The 24,901-nt window shown below is 46.5% G+C and overlaps 1 protein-coding gene across 1 annotated transcript in view; it reads right to left on the bottom strand.

Annotated features, from left to right (window-relative positions):
• The window catches only part of CDH1 (cadherin 1), an 82,414-nt gene extending 67,089 nt beyond the window's left edge, over nucleotides 1–15,325 (bottom strand). Inside the window, exons 1-2 of the mRNA XM_047836425.1 lie at nucleotides 15,143–15,325; nucleotides 14,144–14,258 (exon numbers count right to left, since the gene is read on the bottom strand). Of these exons, the coding sequence (XP_047692381.1) occupies nucleotides 14,144–14,258; nucleotides 15,143–15,190 (163 nt within the window). The 5' untranslated portion in view covers nucleotides 15,191–15,325. The remainder of the gene's footprint in view (nucleotides 1–14,143; nucleotides 14,259–15,142) is intronic.
• Nucleotides 15,326–24,901: the final 9,576 nt, after the last annotated feature.

The following is a 24,901-nucleotide window of genomic DNA, read 5'->3' on the forward strand; positions in this document are numbered from 1 at the left end:
AGGGTGATGCTGGGGTTAACCACAGATGTTTCCAGGGGCACAACTGGAAAAGGAGCTATCAGTACACAGAACATAGAACATACGTTTCCAGTGCTTCAAACCAATCTCAGAAGTCTCCCTCCTGGCTGCATTTCTGCCCCATTGCCGTTCAGCCCATTCTCCATGGGGCCACTGGAGGATAGCCTTTACAAGTATTTCAAAGCAGATTAATTGGTTCTCCGCTTTCTCAAAAGGCCAGCAGTAGAGACCATGGTAGTTAGTCATCCATAAAACTTCCCACTCAGGGAGGCTTAACGATCTTGGGCACGGGGTAAAAACAGTATTACTGAACTACTGATAGGCACCGTGGGAGACTGGGCAAGAACCCCTGGCAAGACTAAAGTCCTCAGTTTCTGCCCTTGGCTCAATACTAAGAACAACCCTATTTCATGCATCATCAGGAAATCCTGAAAACCCAGTACCTCTCCCATGACAGGACTGGCATGGGGAGGAATCTGTCTCCTATGATCCATGACCATCCCAGGGGCCACAAATACCTCCATATCACAAGCATCCTGCACACAGCATCTAGAATGCTCTTAACAGGGGTGCCTGGCTGGCTCAGCCAGTAGAGCATGTTACTCTTGATCTCAAAGTCGTGAGTTTGAGCTCCATATTGGGCATAGAGGTTACAAACAAATAAATAAATGGAAGGCTCTTGACATTACTTGTAAAAGACCAGAAACAGTCAATATCCATCAAGAGAAGACAGGGGCGCCTTGGTGGTTCAATCAGTTAAGTGTCACGGGTTTGAGCTCTACCTTGGGCCTCCTGCTGACAAGCCTGGAGGCTGCTTGGGATTTTCTCTCCCACTTTCAAAATAAATAAACTTAAAAAAATGAGGACAATCTTTAAGAAATATCAAGTAAAGAAAACAAAGTACAGAACAATGTATATATAATATGCTATCTTCATGTTAATGGTGGGTGGGGGGTGGCAATAAGTATCTAAACATACTTAATTCAAGAAACACTGGGGAATTATATTAAATAGTAACAGCAGGTTGAAAGGGACCTGAGCAGTTGGAGTTCACAGAACAGCACCAGCCAGGTAAAGGTAGCACATGGAGGTGGTGGCATAAGCTTTGGTTTAGCAGCCCAGGGTTCAACTCACTGCCATTTCCTAGCTCTGTGGCCTTGGACAAGTCACTAACTCTGGGTCTGTTTCCTCCTCTGTAAAATGGAGACAGTATTACTGTCAGGTTCATAGGACTGTTGAACCGATAGGTTTGACTACAAATTAGCATAAAGTGGCTTCATGACAGTGTACCTGGTTGGCAGTGGTTGACATATGGACAAACAATGTGAGCTTGAATGGGTGTTGGGTACAGCGCATCTTAGATTTGGGGAGGTCAGGAGCAAAGACACAGGGGATGGAGCCCTTCCTCATCCGTAATCCTCCTCTCTGGCTCCTTTGGTCTCTAATATCTAACCATTTTTTTCACCCCCTTGACACAAATCTAAAGCAGAAACATCTCATAATAAAAACTGAATACTTAAGGGGCACCTGGGTAGTTAAGCCTCTGACTTTGGCTCAGGTCATGATCTCACAGTTCATGGATTCAAGCCCCACATTGGGCTCTGTACCAACAGCGCAGAGCCTGGAGCCTGCTTTGGATTCTGTGTCTCCCTCTCTCTCTGCCCCTCCCCTGTTCATGCTCTGTCTCTGTCTCTCAGAAATAAACATTGAAAAAAATTAAAAACAAAACAAACAAACAAACACCTCAATACTTAAAAGCGTTTGTTATGTGCCAGGCACTGAAATCACTCTAGACATGCTAACTCACTGAATCTTCTCTCAACCCTGTAAGGCAGGAACTACAATGTATCCCCTTTTTAAAGGGGAGAGACCTAGGCACAGAAAGGTTAAGTAAATTGCCCAAGGTCACATGGCAAGTAAGAGTCGGAATTTGAACCCAGACAATTCTGCTCCTCCTACTGCCCTCCCCAATTCATCTTTACTCTCTGAGGGAGCTCAAGGAGACTCTTTCCTTCACTTTACAGGATAAAAAAGAAATAAATAAGCACTAAAGATTAAAGGCACAACGTTGACATCAAATCTGTTGAAATTGGGAGTGCAACCTCACACCTGGTAAAGTTTCCTGAGCTGAACCACCTCCCAGGTATTTCATTCCCGAAGTTTTTAAGTACTCCCATGGTTTGGGTGAGAGGATTAGCAGAAAGGAGGAAGGAAAAAAAGAGAGAGAGAAATTACAACTAAAGTCCAAAGAAAAATCAGCACAATTTACATGAAAAGTTTCCAATTCAAAGATTTTAATGACAAGCTCTGAAACATCCATCTGCAAGGCATACGAGAGCATTTCTTTACCGACGCAGACTTAAATCAGAAGGTACAGGAAGTACACCCACAAATTCTAATTTCTCCAGAAAGTTTAGTCATTATAAGCCCAGGAGCCGAGGTGCTAATGAAATCGGCCACGTGAGCTCCACCAAGCAGCTGCTGAGCCCTGTCATTTCTGCAAACTCCAGGCTTCTGGCGAAGAGGAAAGAGATCTTAGGGCCAGTATCCTGGGACTTATGACTAAGAGCAGTCACCTAAAGTACCTGTTACTGTGAATATGAGGTCAGAGTGGATTCAACCTGATCCTGATAACCTCACCAGGGGAGGCCTCTCAGCTGGTGATTCAGCGCTCCACCCCACCTGTCAATAAGAGCTCAGGCTATTGTCCCATGGCTGACTCAAGGGATGACGTTTCCTACAAAAAAGGCACAACTTTTCCCACAAACAACTTGGTCATCTTGTTCCCTTTTCAAACACTCCCACACAACTGTGATGAAGAATTTGAGGAGGAGGAAGTTTGCAGTCTTTGAAAGTCCTCATACTTCATTCTGACCAAAGAGGTCCTGGGACACCAGGATACATGTAACTCAACCCCCCACCCCCCAACACACCCAAATATGCCCAAGAATCATGATGCTTACAGGACAATCCCATCCCTCCTCCATGAGAAGGTTAAGAAAACCAGACTTAAACCCATATGCCTCTTGGGCAACACGCCAAGGGGCGGGTGGCTTGGAAAGCACATTAGATCCTGGTTTGAATCTGATACCTTTTAAAGGAGACGTTAGCTCTCAGGATCATTCCTCTAAAAAAAAAATACCTGCCCAAAGAATAGCCTTTTTTCCTCCTCTGAGGTGTAGCCAGCCTACAATGTATTAATTTCAGGTGTACAACATAGTGATCCACGTTTATACACATTACAAAGAGATCACCAGATAAATCCAGCTACCATCTGCCACCACATAAAGTTGTTCGCTACTGTTAACTGTATTCCCTATGTTATACAGTGTATCCCGTCTTAATAATTGGGAGTTTGTACCTTATAAAGAGAATAATCTCTATTTTATTTTTAAGAGAATAGTCTTTAAATGGCACCAATTTGGGCTTAAAAGAATGTGGCAAGTCCAATCCCCTCAAAGACACAGTCCAATTCTAACATCTATTGAGCACCTCACCTCCTCAGGTCTTTAAGTAAATACGGTTCTTAGTGATGATTCCCCCAAATGCCTCCACTCCACCACACACAGTTCTTTCTATCCCCTTTTCTGCTGTATTTTTCTCCTTCCGCAGATCACCACGTTGCCTTCTCCCGCCTCCTCTGATTAGAATGGAAGGGGCAAGGGGGCAAGGATTTTTGTCTGTTTTGTCCCGTTATAGCCTCGGTGCCTAGAAAGCACAGTACTCGTGTTGGCAGGTGGTCCACACAAATGTGTTCAGTGATCAGACAGAGGATGCTCATCTAGAAGGATTTCTCTCCCCCTGAGACCTTGAGAGCAGGAGTTACCCATCCCCTTCACTTGGTCAATCGCAGACCATCTGGTTGGCTGTCTTTTCCTGCCGTGAGGGGCACGGGCTTTGCTGTGCTCTGGAGTCCAAAAGCCACCAGAACATACCTCCAGGCTCTCCAGTTTCCTGTCGGCATGAGCTGCACTATCTTACAGCCTCTCAGAGCCACAACAGTCACTTCTCACTGGTTGTTGTGAGGTCTGAAGGGGAGAGACAGCATATGGAAGCAATGCTGTTTACGGGAATGCAGGTTGAAACAATAATGATTCTTTCTGAGAGAGAGCATGCGTGTGCGTGCAAGTGGTGGAAGGGCATAGAGAGAGAAAGAGAGAGAATCCCAAGCGAGCTCCATGCTGACAGTGCAGAGCCAAACTTGGGGCCAGGTGAGATCCAGGAGATCGTGACCTGAGCCGAAATCAAGAGTCGGTCACTTAACTGACCGAGTGAGCCACCTAGGTGCTCCAATAATGGTTTTTTGGTAAGTATGTCTCAACTATTGCATGGGACATACTAATAAAAAATTAATCACTGTGTATCTGAAATTCAAATATAAGTAAGTGTCTGTATTTTTATTTGCTAAATCTGGCAACTTTGCCCATTAGGCAAACCCTAAGTACTTCCTGAAGGCAGGGTAATGTATCTTACGTAAATTGCCATATAGTACCTTCTCAATACTCATCAATCAGATGGACTTTGGAGTTGTGAGATTTCTCTCTTGGCCATGAGCTGCTAATTAAGTCGGCTTTAAATTTTTGTCTTGGGAGTTTTTTGCATCTCACAGCAAACTCCTTCCAGGCTTCTGTGCATTGCCAACATCTGGAAGAATGGATACCAGGTCTTGAACAATTAATGGCCTTGAAGGATGCTGCAGATACCCAGGAAGGTGTTGGGTGCGTCTGGGAGTCTTGCTCAAGGAAGGTGTTACCCAGACAATAGGAAACCCAACAGATGGCCCTGGCTGGCTCAGGTATCTGTTTAGATTTTGATCTGGTGCTTCCTTACACCAAGAAGTGTGGGCAGAAATGGCTCCTCTGACCTTTAGACTCTAGACTGCAAGCTGTTTTGTGACAAGACAATTAGGTAAGGTTACACCAGAGGTGTGCAGGGCTCCGAGAAGCTGGAGAGGGCCAAGTTGAGACACATGCCCTGTGAACGTCCCCTCCTCCTCATGTCCTTCTATGGCTCACACTGACAAAGTTCTAGCTTTTCTTAAATACAAAAACCACCCTGGGATATCTCCTAAATACAAAAAATATATAGGTCTACACACACACACACACACACACACACACACACACACACACTCTGAAACCGCATTTATTCATTCAACAAATACCTGTTAAGCACCTATTATATGCTAGGCAATGCTCTAGACACAATACAGCCAGTAAAATATACAAGATGAAATTCCCTGGCCTCCTGGGTGGCTCAGTTGGTTAAGTGTCCACCTTCAGCTCAGGTCATGATCTCACAGTTGGTGAGTTCGAGCCCCATGTCAAGCTCTGTGCTGACAGCTTGGAGCCTGCAGCCTGCTTCAGATTCTGTGTCTCCCTCTCTCTCTGCCCCTCCCCCACTAATATTCTGTCTTTCTCTCCCTAAAAACTAATAAACATTAAAAAAAATTTTTTTTAAGAAAATGGACAGGAGAAATAAGTGGAATACATAGCATGCTAGATGGTGAAAAGTGCTACAGAGGAAAATAAGGCAAAAAAGGAAGGGGAGTGCAAGAAGGAGTAACTATCTTAAATAGGGGCTCAAGAAAGGGTTCACTGAGAGGGTGACATGTAAGCAAAAACATGGACCTAAATGAGTGAGCCATGAGAGACACCTGGATAGCTCAATCAGTAGAGTATGTGACTCTTGATCTTGGGGTCGTGAGTTCAAGCCCTACATTAGGCATACAACTTACTTAAAAATAAAGTAAGTGAGTGAGCCATGCAGGTATCAGAAAAGTATTATTGACAGCAGCAATAGCCAGTGCAAAGACCCAGGGGTACAAGTGTGTCTGGTGTGTTTCTAGGTAGAGTCAGGAAGAATTGATAGCAAGAAGTAAGGGGTAGGGGAAGTGTTTGGGGGTGGGGGGCAGATCACAGAGGCCTTACATGTCATAGAAAGGACTTTGACTTACATTCTCTGTGAAATGAGGAACCACTGGCCAACTCTGATTTTTAAGTTAATTTTTCTTAAGTATATTTGACAGACATTTTATTGATTTCAGGCATGCAATACACTATTCACTATTTGTATTAACTTAAATTTTCTTTCTTTCTTCCTTTCAGTAGGCTTCATGCCCAGCACAGAGCCCAACAAAGGGCTTGAACTCATAATCCTGAGATCAAGACCTGAGCTGAGATCAAGAGTTGAACACGTAACTGACAGAGCTACCCAGGAACTCCTCAAAGTTTAAAAACCATCACTGGTGGCTGCTGGATGGAGAAAAGACTGCTGGGGTAGGGGTAGAGGAGAATGACCTAAGATGCTCTACAACAGCCTTCAGGAGAACTCTCCTGGGAACAGAGAAGGTGTAGAAGTGTGTCTGAATGCCAAACCACAGAAACAGGTGTTCTCCGTAGCCTTCAACTTGCCCAGGTACCATAAATCTGAAAGGATTTCAGCTTGTTACACGTTTTCCTAATTACAAGGCCCACTAATTATTATCTAGGCCTTGGCCAATTATCCCACGGGGGCCTGTGCTGGCCACCGTTTATGATTTTGCTCATGGTGAACAGGTTCAACCTTTCCAGACAGGCCCCATTAGATTTCAGCAGTAATGCCTGAGCTCACAGGGATCCAAGCCCAGATCTCTCCCGCACCTTGAAAAAGTCCCAGTTTGGTGGGGGAGGGAACACTTGGGTGGCTCAGTTGGTTAAGCATTCTGACTTCAGCTCATGTTGTGATCTTGGGATTAGTGGATTCAAGCCCCACATCGGGCTCTGTGCTGACAGCTCAGAGCCTGGAGCCTCCTTCAGATTCTGTCTCCCTCTCTCTCTGCCCCTCTCCCAGTCACATTCTGTTTCTCTCTCAAAAATAAACATTAAAAAAATATTTTTTTAAGTCCCAGTTGGAACCTCATTATACTACAGTTTCCCTCCCAAGCTCTAATTCTCAATGCCAATAGAATTGCATTTTCAGGGACCCAGAAAGTTGAAGACAGAAAGTAAAAGAAGTGAGGTTCATGGATGCCTGGGTGGCTCAGTTAAGGGTCTGACTTTAGCTCAGGTCATGATCTCATTGTTCGTGGGTTCGAGCCCCGCATCGGGCTCTGTGCTAACAGCTCAGAGCCTGGATCTTGCTTCAGATTCTGTGTCTCCCTCTCTCTCTGCTCCTTCCCTGCTCACACTCTGTCTCTCACAGATTAGATAGATAGAGAGAGAGAGAGAGAGAGAGAGAGAGAGAGAGAGAAAGAAAGAAAGGCGGTTCAGCTAGCATTTATTTGGAAGTGAAGGTAACAGGCAAACAGGCTAGAAGTTACCCACCCATATAAGACAAAAGAGGCCCTTCAAAAGCAAAATTCCAGCATCACAGTTAAAATCAGTGAGACACAAAAGGTATAAAGACATCTTTTCCAAGGAGAAGGCGGGAATTCCTTTCCCTCAGAAAGGGGACTCAGCTTCCACTGGAGATGCAGTTTGGCAACAAGGCAGATGAGGGGCACAATGAGGGCACAAGTCTTAGAAGATTCAAGTGCAGGACTGGAGCCCCAGCTCTGCCACTTCCTGGGTCGGGGTGGGAAGGAGACTTTTTCACTGTCGGCAATACACACACACACACACACACACACACACACACATATATATTTTTTTTTACTATATATTTTTAACCAAGTGAATGATTTCTACTAAAAGAAAAGGAAGGAATGAAAGGAAAAAAAAAAAGAATAGAAAGAGAAAACCCGGGGCCCCTGGCTGGCTCCGTTGGTGGAGCATGCGACTCTTGATCTCACAGTCATGCACCCAAGCCCCACATTGGGCATAGAGATTCCTTAAACAACAAAGTAAACCCTCTATTACCTGCAGACTAAAGTCCAAGGCCCTGCCACAGCCTGGTTGTGGTCTACACCTAGGCACTCTCTTCCTGGGACCATCTCCTGCAAGCACAGCTCCAGCCTGACTCCTTCATGCCCCGCCATGCCTTTGGGCACCCCGTTTCCCATACCTGGAGAGTCTGTTCACCTCTGGCTGGCTGGAGCCTTATCACTCACCAAAGCCCAGCAGGTAAAACTGAGCGCTCATTGAATCCTCTGAACATTTTCCCACCGCAGAGCCCTTCTCAGAATGTACTGAAATTATCCCCTGCAAGGGTCTCAGAGATTTCTGGAATCTCCCTGAGATCGAAGGCTGGGTCTTAAGTCAGTGCCCCAAGCAATAGGTGTATGGTGGGGAGGCAGCTACTTCTCTGGGTCCCCCATTCCCACCCCATGTGCCCCACCCCACACCCACAGAGCACTCCTTTGCCAGCATGGCAGAAGGACCAGCCTTATCCCTTCCAGATCAAGGGTGCCCTTGGATCCCTGGCCTCAGGCTGAACGAGATGTTCATACCCCACTGGCACCAGGTATTTACTCATCAAACATTGTGACCTAGCTACTGGAGTTGTCCAGGACAACAAATCTGGTGGCAGCAGACACCTGGGGAGCTTTAAAAACTACCATGTCCAGATCTCCACTCTCAGAAACTGTAGTTCAGTGATGTGCAGGAGGGCAAATGTGCATCTTTGAAGTGTTCCAGGTGATCCCACACGAAGCCATGCAGGTAACCCATACTCTCAGGAGCTAGGGCGGAGCATTTCTGGCAATGGGAAAACACACAGTATCCTACAGCATGTGTATTATAAAATAATTTAAATTTTTTAAAGATTTTAACTAATCTTTACACCCAACGTGGGGCTCAAACTCACAACCCAAAAGGGCACCTTTGTCGAACAAGCATCTGACTCTTGGTTTCAACTCAGGTTGTGATCTCCCGATGGTGAGAGTGCTTGCTCATATTCTCTCTCTCTCTCTCTCTCTCTCTCTCTCTCTCTCTCTCTCAAAATAAATAAATAAACAAACAAAAACCCACTTACAACCCCAAGATCAAAAGTCTACCTCCGTACTCTACTGATTGAGCCAGCCGGGTGTCCCATGAAATAATTTTAAAAACCAGGCAGAAGCTGACAAGTTCAGGGTCATCTTGTTGTCCCACCCCCAGCTACTCCTTGCCCCACCCCTCCCACTCCATCTGCAAACAATATTCACAAGCAGGTCCACACGCAGCCCCACCGCGGAGGGGAGTCTGCTGGCAGAGGCAAACAAGAAGACTGTCACCAAATTCCCTCTCCTAGCAAAGGGCACTTTGGTCTGTCACTGTTTGCAGAGCAGTGTTTGCTTTAACACAGAAGCGGGGAGAGTGAGGAAACTGGTTTGGCTGGTTTACGGGGTGGGAAGGAGCACAGGGAAAAGTTCTGAACCACAGGTAAAACACATGGGAGAGACGCAAGCAGAAGGCACCAAATACTTCGGGGCTTTAATATTTAATATTCATTGAGCACCTGGTACTGTTAGGCCCACTTTTCAGATGAGGAAACTAAGGCTTAGAGGATAAGGTCCTTGGCCGACCTCCCCTCAGGTGGCAAGGGACATTCCCTGGGTTTCAATCTAGGCAGTGTGACTCAAGAACCTTCTAAATGATGGAAATATGCCACCAGAGCCTTGGCAGGGGGGGTGGAGGATTAGATGCAGAGAAGAGGAAGGAAGGCGAAGAGGAAATGTGTAAAAACAAGGTGGCTAAAGCCCTCTGGACAGCAGCAAGCATGAGCTCAAGTGTATGAAAGATAAGGTTGAAGTAGCAAGAGAGAGAGGCAGAGAAAGGACGAAAGGCCACCACAGGAATTTCTTTCAATTGACCAAAGATGAAAAACACTTAAAAATGGCTGCCTTTCCCCTTCCAGATTCAGGTTTGAGGGCTCCCGCCTCTGCCCTCTGGCATTCAGAAGGAAGCACTCAGCACGCTGTGATCCTGGGACACACTTATGGGGCAGCCCAGCTTCTAGAAGCACAGACTGGGCGTGCAGTGCTCACGTGCATCTTAGAAGGTTCTGACAACTCTTCTGGCCCATTTAGATCTAGGACGGGCCTGAGGCCAAAGAATTTGAGAGGGGGAAAAAATAAGCCAATATATGAGGGGTAATAAACATTCATTCATTTCTTCAAAATAATATTTGAGCGCCTACTCTGTGCTAAGAATATGAGGCACCATTTAATATTTCCTGTTTCTTTACATCATCTCTCTTCTTTACGTTCAGCCCAGATCTGCTTTATTTATTTATTTTTTTTTTAATTTTTTTTTTTCAATGTTTATTTATTTTTGGGACAGAGAGAGACAGAGCATGAACGGGGGAGGGTCAGAGAGAGAGGGAGACACAGAATCGGAAACAGGCTCCAGGCTCTGAGCCATCAGCCCAGAGCCTGACGCGGGGCTCGAACTCCCGGACCGCGAGATCGTGACCTGGCTGAAGTCGGATGCTTAACCGACTGCGCCACCCAGGTGCCCCCAGATCTGCTTTATTAATTACTGTAACCCCAGAGTCTAGCCCAGTGCTGGCACTCTTACTTGTTGGCTAGCCAAATTAAAACAAACATGCCTTTTAATCCTCACAACAAACCGCTAAGTACTACTACCCCCCCCCCATTTCACAGGTGGAGAAACTGAGACCCAATCAAATAAAGTGTTTTACCCAATGTCACATAGCTAGGAGCTGAAAGACAAACCTGGACCATTGATGTGCTTACTCACAAACTCTCCTGACCAGCCATACAGACTTCATTCCCCTCCTTGAAGGCCTAAAGCCCTAAAAAGAGATGGGAGTTGAGGCAGAGTAGAAACTCAAAGTCTGAATTGTGACAGGTGCCTCTCGGGGATTTTAGGATTTTTGGCAGCTCCTGGGAGATGTGAGAGGTGATTGCTTCAGCGTCTGGCTTATCTGGGGTTACACTTGGAAGGGAATGTGTAACAGACACCAAGGTGAGCATTTCGGAAGAAAAGTCTCACCCAATAAAAAGCTCCAGAGAGCAAACAGGGATTTCCATAACCATCTGGCAGAGGCAGGACAGGTCCGGCAGGCAGGCCCCAGGGGGAGCAGCAGCCAGACTTCCTTACATAGCCTTGCAGGGCCCAGGACCTGGGAGGACCCAAATCTCCTTCCCCGGTGAGCTTGACATTAACCTTTGTCACAGATGTGAGTAATCATGAACTGAGTGAGTTTGAGGGACAGGGGAGTGGGTGTCTGATGATGTAAGGAGATTCCCAAGGCAAGTTTCCGTATTTGTTTTTTTTTAAGCCCAGTTTAATTAGGAGGCCTGCACCCTGTTTCTACCACCTTTCAGCACATCTTTTAGAAAGGGGGAAATGGATGTATTTAATCCACACAAGTGGGTGCTTGTGAGCTAGGTCAATCCATCAAGGAGCCAGAGCTCAAACCCAAAACAGAAGCCCTGTACACCTGAAACCAGGTGGTGAAGCAAAGCAAGAAGCCATTGGTTTCCAAGCCTGTCTGCTTTTTGCAGCTTACCCCTCAATCAACTTAAAGCTGAAGGCAATATGAAATAGCCGGGGTTTCTCAAACCAGTTTATGCTGGAAAAAAGAAAAATTCTCAAACTCTAGAGAACCAGTTTAAAGTTGTTTGTTTTTTAAAACATTCTCTATTCTAGAACCTGGAGAGTTACCAAAGACATAAATTCAAGGCCAAGGCCGTGGGGTCGTCCATCTCACAGAGCACAACAATCACCCCAGCAAACCACTCCAGGGTCCCCTGAGTTCGGTCAAACCCTATTCGTGACACCCTATGGCAAACGGTGGACAAAAAGCAACAGGTTCCTTATTTTCAAACTCCCGTGAAGCGAATATTTAAACCTGGTGCTAATGTCACATCCTTCCACTTCCCTGGAGGGTCCAAAGAGAGTGAGGCCACCACCCTAAATCCTAACTGCCTTTTTAAGTCACGAAGCCAGTCTTCTAAGGTCACATGTGTGATTTTACCAGAAGGGCACTTCCGTCCTGGGGTAATTCCACACTGGACTCGGAGGAAGGTCTAAACGGTGAAATGTCAGCAAATCTGCTGATGGGACGGGTCTTGGACATAAAGGACACTGAACCCAGCCACACAGGCGGCTTTCAGAAGCTGCCTCTCCCACCAAGCTCACCACCACAGGCCTCTCTCCACTTCCCACCTGTTGTGACCCATCTCCATCACCACCTCCTCCTGTTCTCGGGGTCCTGCTATATCAACACCTCTGCTCTCTCAGGCACACAGGGAAGACAACGTTTACTGCACAATGGACACTAATTCTCCAAACACCTCTTTTTTTGAAATGATTGAGAGGGAAAGAGAACAGGACAAAGACCAGCTGTGGATCTCTGAACAGATTACTAAATTTCTTTACGTTTCAATTTCCTCCCCTGCAAAATAAAAATAACAGTGCCTACCCTCATAAGATTCTTCGGAATAGATATATTTTTTAATGTTTATTTTTGAGAGCAAGAGTGCAAGTGGGGGAGGGGCAGAGAGGGAGAGCAGGCTCCACACTGACAGCACAGAGCTGGATGGGAGGCTCAAACCCACAAACTAGGGAATCATGACTTGAGCCAAAGTCAGACGCTTAACCGACTGAACCACCTAGGCGCCCCAGTTCTTGGGAATATTAAGTGGGATAAAATCGAGCACTTGCCCCAGAGTCTGGTTCAAAAGGAATAGGCTGCTATTAATAATAATGGTAATATTTATATTATTATGCAATAATATTCTTGGTCAAACCAAGAGCTTGTCTGGGGAAGAGGGGTGCAGGAGTGATAAAAGCAGACTAACTCACATCTGGACTTACCAAAAGCCTTGGTACGGGAAAACAAAGTGACCGGCGCTTGTCTTGGAACACCCCCATGTACACAGGCACACCCCCAATTTCTAACTCCTGCCCCAATCTTCAAGGCCGGGTCAACTTTGCCTCCTCCAAGAAGCCAGCAGCCCTCACTGCCAACTGATACTCATCAAAACATCCCACACCACCCACATTCTTTGGCACCTGAATGCCCATGTCCCACAGTGCCCTCTAAGCTGGTCCTGGGGCATTCTCCATAATCTGCTGGAACGTGAAATACCAACAGCAGGCTGGAGTGTCTCCATATCTCTTCAATTCATTCCTGAGTTACCCAGCACAGGGCTGGGCAAGCTGTCAACCATCAACTAATGGTGGACCCACTGCAAAATCAGACACTTCCTTTCTCACTTCATAGAAAGCTCCACACAACACAGGCAGGCCTCAGAAAACCAAGTATGTTTAATCAATGGAGCTGCAGTTTCTCTGTTTGGGTGGGGGTGGGGGGGGCGGGAGGGAATGCCACCCACTATTGGAACAACTTCCAAAATTCAAACAATTTTCACACAACAGCGTGATTGCTCAAGTTTTCATGTGGCCAAAGACTGGAAGAATAAACGCAGTGAATTTCCTCAGAGGAATTGTGGGTGATTTCTCATTTTAAAAAGTGTCTCTTTTATACTTATGATACTTGCCCAATCAACTGAAATCAAGAGGAAGAAATCGTTTGGTAGGAAATAAGCATCTGGGAATCAATGAAACCAGAAGAGAAACCAAGCTTCCCTTGCTCTGTCATTTCTGGGCAACAGTGAAATAAAGCTAACTCTAGAATCCTGATTATCACAGTGATAAGGCCCAGGAGTACATTGTGTGTGTTTTCATTCCTGAGTCACAGCTACTGGTTTTTTGGGTTTTTTTTTAAACCATTATTCACTGGGGGAATAGTAAGTGTATCAAAATGTTTTCATCTCTTTGAGCAAGTCATCCCAGTCATCCCAGAGATGGCACCTCAGTCATCCCAGAGATGGTGCAGAATGGGGCCTGGGAATCAGTCCTAGTTCAAATTCCTGCTTGGCAGACCTGGGGCAAGTGGACTCCACCCTCTGAGCCTCCGTTTGCTCATCTGCAAAACGGGAATTACTGCCGCCCCTCACCCCACACATCAGGTTTTAGCAGCCTGAAATGACAGACTCTCAAGTGGTCAGGACAATTTGACACACATTAAAGGCCTCTAAAAAATGCCCCCCCCCCAACATAATTACCAATACCATAGCTCTCTCAATCACAGTAAAAGTTTAGATCGTTACATCTGTGTAAATTCCAAAGGGGTGCCATTTGAGCCAGGAAAAAAGGATTTGCGCAGTCCAGCCCAGAGCCGTGGGAGCAATTTCTCGGACCCTTCCCACTCCCACCGCACCCAGCTCGGGACCCCAGCAGTACGTCCTCACCTCTGCCCAGGACTCGGCCTCTCTCCAAATGTCGACGGGGCACGGTGAACGTGTAGCTGTCGGCGCCAAAGCCAGGACGGCAGGGCTCGGGCTCCTGGCAGAGCCCTGATATGACCTGGAGTAGGGGAAAGGTATGGAACCAGGGTGATCGGGGGAGGGGGGTTCCCCCCGGCGAGGAGGGGTCGCCTCCTGCCCACACCGAAACCAACCGCGCCGCCCCTCCCTTGCTCCCAGCGTCGGCCTGTGGGAGGGATCCACCCTCACCCCCACCCCCAGGGCAGGCAGCCACGCCAAACTCTTTCATTCCGAAACTTGCTGCCGCAAAGCTCCCAGGTACTCCCGGGAGAGGGGGGCTGCTGGGTCAACCTCCTCCCGACCAACCACTCCTTTCTTTGCATTCTCCTTTTTAATTTCACTAGAGGCAACTTTACTGTTCCCCACTTCACTTTCCTTATGCTGGGAACACTCCCACTCCTAAGTCTAGTTCCTCACACCGAGGGGCGCCCCAACACCTTTTGGGCCCTTTATTAACCCACGGCGCCCCAAACCTGTTTACGAGCCTTTCTTTATAGGCAAGTGCTTTTATTTCTGTTGATTTCCCTTTCCTTACCTCAGGGGTCATCTCCACTACTCCTGGCTCCCCCGACTTGCAGCGGGACTCCCCTTTTCTGTACCCCGGCCCCCACCCTGCCCCACGCCCCCCACTGCCCGCCCCCAGCCTCTACCGCCGCCAGCTCGGAGTCCCCAGAGCCCGCAGCGAGGCTCGCCCCCCCACCTCCAGTATTTGCGCGAGGGAGTGCGCAAAGCCACGCGCTCTCCACCCGCACCCGCTCCCACTCCCACCTCCGTGGAGCCCAGAGCGCGGCGCAGCTTCCAGGCCATTCCTGGACCTAAACTTTCTCGGAAGAAGAGGGGACGAGAGGAGAAAGAGGAACGGGGCCGGGCGCGTGATGGTGGGGCCGGAAGGCGTCCCCCGCAAAACCAAGGGACGCGACGTACCTGTAGCAGCAGCAGGAGCGCGGAGACGCTACGGAACGGAGGGCCCATGGCGGGCCGGGCAGAAGTCGGGTCGGGCTGGGTCCCGCGGAGCTTGGCCGGGCTAGAGTACGGCAGGACTTCCGCGAACCCACAGGTGCTCTGCGGTTCCCGACGCCACTGAGCCGGGCAGCGTCGCGGCCGCCAGGTGAGCCTGGAAGGCGCCGCCCCCCACAGCGCTGATTGGCTGAGGGTACACCTGCGGACCGCAGCCAATGAGCGGCGCGGCTGGGTCTCGGCTTCCCCCGCGGGCTGGGGGCGGTAGGCCCGCCCCTGACCCCGCCTCGCAGCCTCCAGCCGACCGGGTGACCGGCCGGCCAGCGATGGATTGCTAGTCCGGGTAGGGAATAGGGGCTCCAGGATTCCTGTTCCCACCAAATTCCCTCCCAGCCGCGCGGTGGCTCACTAACACCTGGGGGCAGAAAGGACTTCTCTCTTTATCGGGGCCTGTCTTCTTAACTGCAGATCTCCACAGGTTCGTGAGTGTACAAATCAATCCACTGGGCAGGACCTACCTTTCAAGTCTGTTTCTCCACCCTCCAAATGGGAATACTAATCACAAAATCCTCCCTATGTTGTTGTGAGGTTGCCAACCAATTAATAAAACCAATGTTTTGGGGCGCCTGGCTGGCTCCCTCGGTAGAACATCTTGATCTCAAGGTCGTGCGCTCAAATCCCACATGGGGCATGGAGCCTACTTTAAAATAAATAAATAAATAAATAAATGAAAATAAATAAGGGGCAACTGGGTGGCTCTGTCGGCTCTTAGTTTGGGCTCAGGTCATGATCTCACAGTTTTGTGAGTTCCAGCCCCGCATGGGGTTCTGCCCTGACAAGTGCTGAGCCTGCTTGGGATTCTCTCTCTCTCTCTCTCTCTCTCTCTCTCTCTGCCCCTCCCCAAGTCGTGCTGTCTCTGTCTGTCTTGCAAACAAACAAACAAACAAACAAACAAACAAATAAATAAGACCAATGTTTCCTGCACCATAAAAGCTCTATACAGATGTGAAGGATAAGGATAACAATAGCAACAACAATAGGTGCAGAGCATTGAAAGGTACTGAGCCAGGCTCTATGCCAAGCATTTAACATTGACCCTCTCACTTAATATCATCTCCAAAACAGCCCAAGAGCTTTTATTATTCTCATTTGCTAAGCAACTGAGGCATAAACATTTGGAGGCAAGGAGGTGAGGGAGGTGCTCTGATTCCAGGACCCTTCTTTCTATCAGCTTCACCGCGTGTAGACCCCAGATTGTCTTGGAGCTAGAGCTGGAGTTTTCAATCTGTCCTTTTTTTTTTTTTTTTTTTTTAATGTTTGAGAGAGGTAAAGAAAGAGAGAGTGTGAGTGGTTGGAGGGGCAGAGAGAGAGGGAGAGAGAATCCTAAGCAGGCTCTGAGCTGTCAGCACATAGCCCTATGTGCTCTCACAAAGCTGGAGATCCTGACCTGAGCCAAAATCAAGAGTCGGACGCCTAACCAAGTGAGCCACTCAGGTGCCCCTCAATCTGTCTTTTAATGTTGACCTGGAAGAGACCATTTAAAGATCATCCAAGCCTGTTATTTGCAAATAACTTTCTTTTTTTTTTTAATGTTTATTTATTTTTGAGAGAGAGAGACAAGAGTGTGAGCCGGGGAGGGGCAGAGAGACAGAGAGAGAGACAGAATCCAAAGCAGGCTCCAGGCTCAGAGCTGTCAGCACAAAGCCCAAGGCAGGGCTCTGGCTCGTGAACTTGAAGATCATGACTTGAGCCGTAGTTGGACACTTAAGCAACTGAGCCACCCAGGCACCTCTGCAAATAACTTTCAATGTCCCATAGCAAGTTAACGTCAAAGCCAAGACTAGAACCTGAGATCTCCAGATCCCTAGTTTGGGGCTCTTAACACCACGCTCTTGCCACCACTGTCTTCTCTAGAGAATTCTGTCCTTAGTGAAATAATTTTAGGGTAAAAAAAAGAACAGACATGCAAACGTTAGGTCAGATAGCTTCCCTGTCCGACTGCCAGAGGCCAGCCATGTCAGTGTGCTTTGGCTACCCTGACAAGGACACTATGTTTCCCTTCACCCTCCTAAGCACGGTCAGAACTACAAAACAGTGTGGAGTCAGCCGCTCACCAGCGGTAGGACTTTGGGCAAATCGATGCTCTCATCTGTATAAATGGGTCGATGGAAGCCATGCAGGAAAATCACTAGGGAATACTTGGCACCAGGTAGCAACTGCTCGGTAAATGTTTGGTGTGGTGGTTGTTCTTTAGGAGGGATCGCCCCGTGTCCCCCTTCCTCACTGGGGAGGCCCCGTTTAGAATACCTCACGCAGACCTAAAGGTGAATCTGAGCTCACCAAGGCTACTTTCTCAGCCCAGAGGAGAGGTATTGTTGCCAACCAAGGCGATCTTTGGAATCAGCCCAGCTCCCCTCCCCCACCCGGCCCCTCAGTTGTAATGGGTTTCCTCACCTGTCCCCACAGTTTTAATGGGTTTCTGAGCACCGGCCCAGGCCATTTGGATTTCTGCATCTTGGCTCTCTCTGCCTCTTAACCCACCAGGAGGCTCATAGGGAAAAGGCTCCAGTATTTCCTTTCCCACTGCGGCTCCTGGCCGACTGTGCATTACACAAGATAATGGAAATACGGAAAGAGGCGTTTCCCCCACGGGGTGGCTTCTCCGTTTCTTTTTTTTTTCTCCCAGTTATGTAAAAATACATATTTTATACCATTGCTCAGCCCAGGGAGCCTTTAGGGCTTTGCTTTTCTCCACCCAGCAGGCCCTGGCCTTGTAACTCTGAAGCGACTCTCATCGACTCTTCCATTACACTCTGATAATTCAATAAAAAGGATTTTAGAAAACAATTAGGGGCAGTGAAGACAGGTCAGCATGATGCTCTCTTCAGACTTCTCAGCAAGTCCTTCAAGCTCCAGGGAACGGTCGTGAAGCACTGCCCGCTCTCAGCTTATTGGAGTGAGGAGGGGACACATGGGGGTTGGAAGTGGAGCACTGAGTGACTGTGGCCCTCAGTGAATTGCCTGTTTCCTCTTCCATCAAAAAAGGATGGCCTTTGATCTTAGGCTTATGGAGGCCTCAAATTCCCCCTCTGCCACTAACTGCATAGCATGTCACTTGACCTCTTCTAGTCTCGGCTTCCTCATCCATAAAATGGGGATGCTGGTAGCACTTAATTCACAAGATTCCTGTAAGTGCTCTATAAAGTTAGCTATCAGCACTCTTGGCTCACTACATTCCCTTCCCAGTGCTAGGCAAAATTGTGAGACCTGTGCAGCCTCCCCACCCCACCATTAAAATCTCTTATGCTATCTCTGGCCAAGCTTGGAAAAACTCTTTCAAACAGGCTGGTTAGTCTTTTCAACCCTCCCAGGGATCATTTGCATTTTAAAGAGGGCTCTTGGGTGTGCTCCTTTCAAAAGAATGAGAACTTTGGAGCTAGTAAACTCCACCCAGGGTTCTTAAACTGGTGTCTGTGGATGGGCTTCTGGGAGGGCCATGTACCCTCTGAGATTGTATCCAACCTTGTCAGTACAGGTGGTAAGGTCCACTGCGTTCATTAGCTTCTCAACTGAGGGGAAGAAAAATCAAAATCTTGGAGTTAGATCTCTCTGAAGGCCAGTCCGCTGTTAATGGTAGAATTTCGAGTATCTACAGTGAAAAGAAATGTTGACCAGAGGCCTTGCTGGAGCCGCTCCAGGTGGATGACAGACCCTACCGCCAGTGTTCACTGGGCATCCATCACTGGGACAGCAATAAAGTTTCCTTATTGCAGGGTGTGACTCCGATGAACTTTCATTTCCTGGGTGTCCTCGCCACTGATCGGCCAGGAGGCTAATGATTAATTCCTCAGGCACTCTGGTTGCTTTCATCTTCTGGCAAAGCGGTGGTAATACTGGTACTCAGACTGAGAGGGGCACCCCCTCCCCAAGCCTCTCTGACAGGAGCTTAACCCCCCGCTGGCTGGAGAGGAATCCCAGGGAAATTGAAATTGCTAGAAATTCCAGCCAGATCAAGCGCCCAGCACTGTGGAGAGAGGAGGCTCTGTCTTAGGGGCTCCTGGAACCTCTGCTGGGCCAGGCTGCCTGCCAGCACACATGGGAGGGGACTGGATATCCAGCTTCAGCCTCCTGTTAAAATAATGGTAACAGATAGGGGTGCGGCCCTTGCCCTTTGCGGCTCAACCACTCACGTCTGCAAAAAACATTTTTGTTTCAAACACAAAGTAAAGAAGGTAGTATACTGCGTACCATGTAGAGTGTAATGAAATACCATGTATCTATCATCTAGGTCCAATCATTATTTTTTGCAATTTTCATAATTTCCTAATTTGTAAACTTTATAGTTGTACCAAGTCTTGTTGCATCTTTCACCCCTCTTTAAAAAAAAAAAAAAGACTATTTTACAGCAGTTTTAATAATTAAAAAAATTTTTTAATATTTGTTTATTTTTGAGAGAGAGAATGAACACAAGAGGGGGAGGATCAGAGAGAGAAGGGGACAGAGTATCAGAAGCGGGCTCCATGCTGACAGCAGAGAGCCCAAAGTGGGGCTTGAACTCACCTGAGCTAAAGTTGGATGCTTAACTCACTGAGCCACCCAGGTGCTCCAAAAGCAGTTTTATGTTTACAGCAGATTTGAGAGCAAAGTACAGAGATTTCCCAAATACCCCTTGACACATCCATAGCATCCCCTAACACACCCCACCAGAGTGGTACATTTGTTACAGGTGATGAGCCTACATTGACACTTACAATCACCCAAACTTTACATTACAATTCTATGAGTTTGAACAAATGTCTAACGACCTGTATCCCCCATTATAGACTCACACAGAGTCACTTCACTGCCCTAAAAATCCGCTGTGCTCAAAACAAAACAAAACAAAACAAAACAAAACAAAACAAAACAAAACAAAATCCTCTGTGCTCTGCCTGCCTGTTCATCCCTGCCTCACTGCTAACTCCTGTCAACCACTGATCTTTTCACTGTCTCCATAATTTTGCCTTTTCCAGAATGTCATATAAGTGTTTGGGGGCACAAGTCAACCCCCCCCCATATGCCATTTTGGCATATCGATTTTGAATTATTCAAGAAATAGCCAGTGCAAAAAAGACACTTGGACCCTCCTTTGTCCACCTGAAAGTAGGAAATAAATCTCCCATGTGAAAGGTACCCTCCCTGTACCAGGAGGTAAATAGACATCCATCCGTATGGTGAGACACAGAGAAGTGAGAGCCAGGGAAGCTTATATAAATAAACCTTGTTAGTTGTACTCATTTACTACCCCAGCCCAAATTCTGTTTAGAGTTCCTTATTAATTGGAGCTCCCAACCTAAATTTTCTTTATCCTGTCAATTCCTCACAGATTATATTTCTTCATGTAAAATGTATGAAAGCTCTGTGGGGGATGCCCAGCTGGCTCAGTCAGAAGAGCATGTGACTCCTGATCTCTGGGAGTTCAAGCCCCACACTGGGTGTAAAGATTGCTTAAAATAAATAAATAAAATTTAAAAAGGGGTGCCTAGGGGCGCCTGGGTGGCGCAGTCGGTTAAGCGTCGGACTTCAGCCAGGTCACGATCTCGCGGCCCGTGAGTTCGAGCCCCGCGTCGGGCTCTGGGCTGATGGCTCAGAGCCTGGAGCCTGTTTCTGATTCTGTGTCTCCCTCTCTCTCTGCCCCTCGCCCGTTCATGCTCTGTCTCTCTCTGTCCCAAAAATAAATAAACGTTGAAAAAAAAAAAATTAAAAAGGGGTGCCTGAGTGGCTCAGTAGGTTAAGCGTTCGTCTTTGGCTCAGGTCAGGATCTCACGGTTTACAAGTGTGAGCCCCGCATTGAGTTCTCTGCTGTCAGCACACAGCCTGCTTCTGATCTTCTGTCACCCTCTCTCTCTGCCCACCCCCCACCCCTCTTGTGCTCTCTCCCTCAAACAAACAAACAAACAAACAAACAAACCAATAAACATTAAAAAAAAAAACTTAGAAAAAAAAAGCTCTGTAGAAAACAGTATGGAGTTTCCTCAAAAAATCGAAAATAGAATCGGGGCTCCTGGGTGGCTCAGTTGGTTAAGCATCTGACTCTTGATTTCACCTCAAGTCATGATTTCCTGGTCTCCTGATTGTGAGATCAAGCTCCACATCAGGCTCAGAGCTGAGCATGGAGTCTGCTTGGGATTTTCTCTCTCCCTCTCTCTCTCTCTGCCCCTTCCCTGCTCTCTCTCTCTCTAAGTAAATAAATAAACATTTTAAAACATAAAAATAAAAATAGAATCACCATGTGATGTAGTAATTCCACTACAGGGTATTTACCCAAAGGAAATGAAAACATTAATTCAAAAAGATATATGCTCTACAATAACCAAATTATGCAAGTGTTCCAAGTGTCCACAGATAGATAGATGGATAAAGAAGATGTGGTATATATGCACAACAGAATATTACCCAGCCATTAAAAAGAATGAAATCTTTTCATTTGCAACAACATGTATCTGGAGGGCATAATGCTAAATGGAATAAGTCAGAGAAAGACAAATACCTTATAATTTCACTCACATGTGGAATTTAAGAAACAACACAAACAAACAAAGAAAAAAAAGACGCAAACAAAAAACCAGACTCTTAACTACAGAGAACAAACTAGTGGTTGCCAGAGGGGAGGTGGGGGGGAGGGGCTTAAGAGTTATGATCAGCACTGAGTAATGTATAGAACTGTTGAATCACTAATTGTACACCTGAAACTAACATAATACAGTATGTTAATTATATTGGAATTAAAATTTTAAAATGCATAAAAGCTGCATGCCTTGATCATTTCTTTGGGTCTCAATTTTATGATTCGGCCTCCACGTGCATGTAATTAAGCTTTTTTTCCTTCTGTTAATCAGACTCATGTCAATTTTATTAAGTCACCTAGAAGAATTTTGAAGAATAAAGAAAAATTTTCCCTCCCCAACTGTTGGAATCATAAGGTTTGTAGACTTTTCAGTCAGCTTTATTTATGTATGTATGTATGTATGTATGTATGTATGTATTTATGACTTCTTTTATTAATATAATTTAAGATTTCTCCATGGCTTTTTGTGGCTTGCTTGTTTGCTTGGTTTTTTTTGGGGGGGGGGGCACTGAATAATATTCTACCGTCTGGATGTACCATCATCTAACTATCTACTCACCCCTGAAGGGCATTTTAGTTGCTTCCAAGTGTTGGCAATTATGAATAAAGCTGCTATAACCATTCGTGTTCAGATTTTCCTGTACATTTAAGTTTTCAAGCCCTTTGGGTAAATAAATACCAAGGAGCATAGTTGCTGGAATGGATGGTAAGAGTATGTTTAGTTTTGTAAGAAGTTGTCAAGCTGGCTTGCATGCCACCAGCAGCGAGGTCTCCTATTGCTCCAGGGTGTCACCAGCATGTGGTGGGGTCATTTGGCCATTTTAACAGAAGTGTACTTCTGGCATTTTATTTTATTTTATTTTTTAAGTTTATTTAAAAAAAATTTTTTTTAACGTTTATTTATTTTTGAGACAGAGAGAGACAGAGCATGAACGGGGGAGGGTCAGAGAGAGGGAGACACAAATCTGAAACAGGCTCCAGGCTCTGAGCCATCAGCACAGAGCCTGACGCGGGGCTTGAACTCACGAACCTCGAGATCATGACCTGAGCCAAAGTCGGACGCTTAAACGATTGAGCCACCCAGGCGCCCCTAAGTTTATTTATTTATTTTGAGAGAGAGAGAGAGAGAGAGAGAGAGAGAGAGAGCACGAGAGGAGGAAGGCAGAAAGAGGGGGGAAGAGAGAGCATCCCAAGCTGACTCCTGTGCTGTCAGCGTGGAGCCCAATGGGGGGCTCGAACTCATGAACTATGACATCATGACCTCAGCTGAGACCTGAAACCAAGAGTCGTACACTTAACTGATAGAGCCACCCAGGCACCCCTACCTCTGCATTAAATTTTTTTATTTTTGCAGAATATTTTTTTAAATCCCAAATAACATGTCACTTCTCCTATAAATATTTCAGTCTACATCTCTGAGACATTTTTAAAACATGACTATCATCCCATTATGTAATGATGCCTAATAAAATTCACAATAATTCCTCAATATCATCCAATGGCTAGGCCATATTTTTAAAGATATCTTTTTTACACAGGGCACCGGAGTGGCTCATTTGGTTAAGCGTCGGACTTCAGCTCAGGTCATGATCTCGGGGTCCGTGAGTTCAAGCCTCACTGAACTGTGCTGATAGCACAGAGCCTGGAGCCTTTTTCAGACTCTGTGTGTCCCCCTCTCTCTCTCTGCCCCTCCCTGGCTTGCACTCTCTCTCTCTCAAAAATAAGTAAACATTAAAAATAAATGTCTTTTTTAAAATTAGTTCATTTGAATCAGGATCCTGGCAAAAGTCACAGTTCACATTGGGCTGTTATGTCCCTTAAGTCTCCATAACAGTCTCCCCACCCCTTTTTGTTTAGCTTTTTGAAATAGAACTGTACATATTTATTTATTTATTTATTTATTTATTTATTTATTTATTTAACGTTTATTTATTTTTGAGACAGAGAGAGACAGAGCATGAACGGGGGAGGGGCAGAGAGAGAGGGAGACACAGAATCGGAAGCAGGCTCCAGGCTCCGAGCCATCAGCCCAGAGCCCGACGCGGGGCTCGAACTCACGGACCACGAGATCGTGACCTGAGCTGAAGTCGGACGCTTAACCGACTGAGCCACCCAGGTGCCCCTAACTGTACATATTTAATTTTTTTTTTCAACGTTTATTTATTTTTGGGACAGAGAGAGACAGAGCATGAACGGGGGAGGGGCAGAGAGAGAGGGAGACACAGAATCAGAAACAGGCTCCAGGCTCTGAGCCATCAGCCCAGAGCCCGACGCGGGGCTCGAACTCACGGACCACGAGATCGTGACCTGGCTGAAGTCGGACGCTTAACCGACTGCGCCACCCAGGTGCCCCTAACTGTACATATTTAAAGTATACAATTTGATGATGAGTTTTGGCATATGCTGTGAAACCATCAACACAATCAAGATAATGAACAGATCCTCTTTTCTCCAATTTGATATAATCCCATTCTATTTTGATATTTTTTTTAAGACACTGGATTATTTGTCCTGTTGGAGGTCTTATGTTTTGTATTTGGTCAAATGCATCCTCACCGTGTCATGTAACATGTACCTCTATCCTAGATGTGACACAAACTAGTCCTCAGATCCAGAGGCTTGATTTGATTCAGGTTCATTTTTTTTTTAGGCAAAATATTTTTTGCCTATTGGTACTATTGGTACCTATTGCCTATTTGCCTATTGGTACTATTTCCTGCAACATCATATCTGGAAGCAAGAAATTCGTCAGCTCTATTAGAATACTAAGATTCAGTTAGTGTCACCCGATCCCCCATTATCAAGTTCTCCAGCAGCCTTTTACCTTGTGGTTTTAGCACCATAGATGACGGCTGCCCAGATCCATAACATTAGGGCAAACAACAAACATTTATGAAGCACTCCCATGTGCCAGGTACTCTGCTCAGCACTGGGGACACAGAAATAAATATGTTTCCTGCCCTCGGGGTGCCTGGCTGGCTCAGTTGGTAGAGCATGCAACTCTTGATCTTGGGGTTGTGAGATGAAGCCCCATGTGTAGTGTAGAGTTTACTTAAAAAAATTAAGGCGTCTTCTTCCTGATTGGTCTTCGGTGAGTTCTCAGAGCTGCTGACAGCAAG

This window comes from Prionailurus viverrinus, chromosome E2 (genome assembly GCF_022837055.1).
Source record: "Prionailurus viverrinus isolate Anna chromosome E2, UM_Priviv_1.0, whole genome shotgun sequence".
Classification (NCBI taxonomy): Eukaryota; Metazoa; Chordata; class Mammalia; order Carnivora; family Felidae; genus Prionailurus; species Prionailurus viverrinus.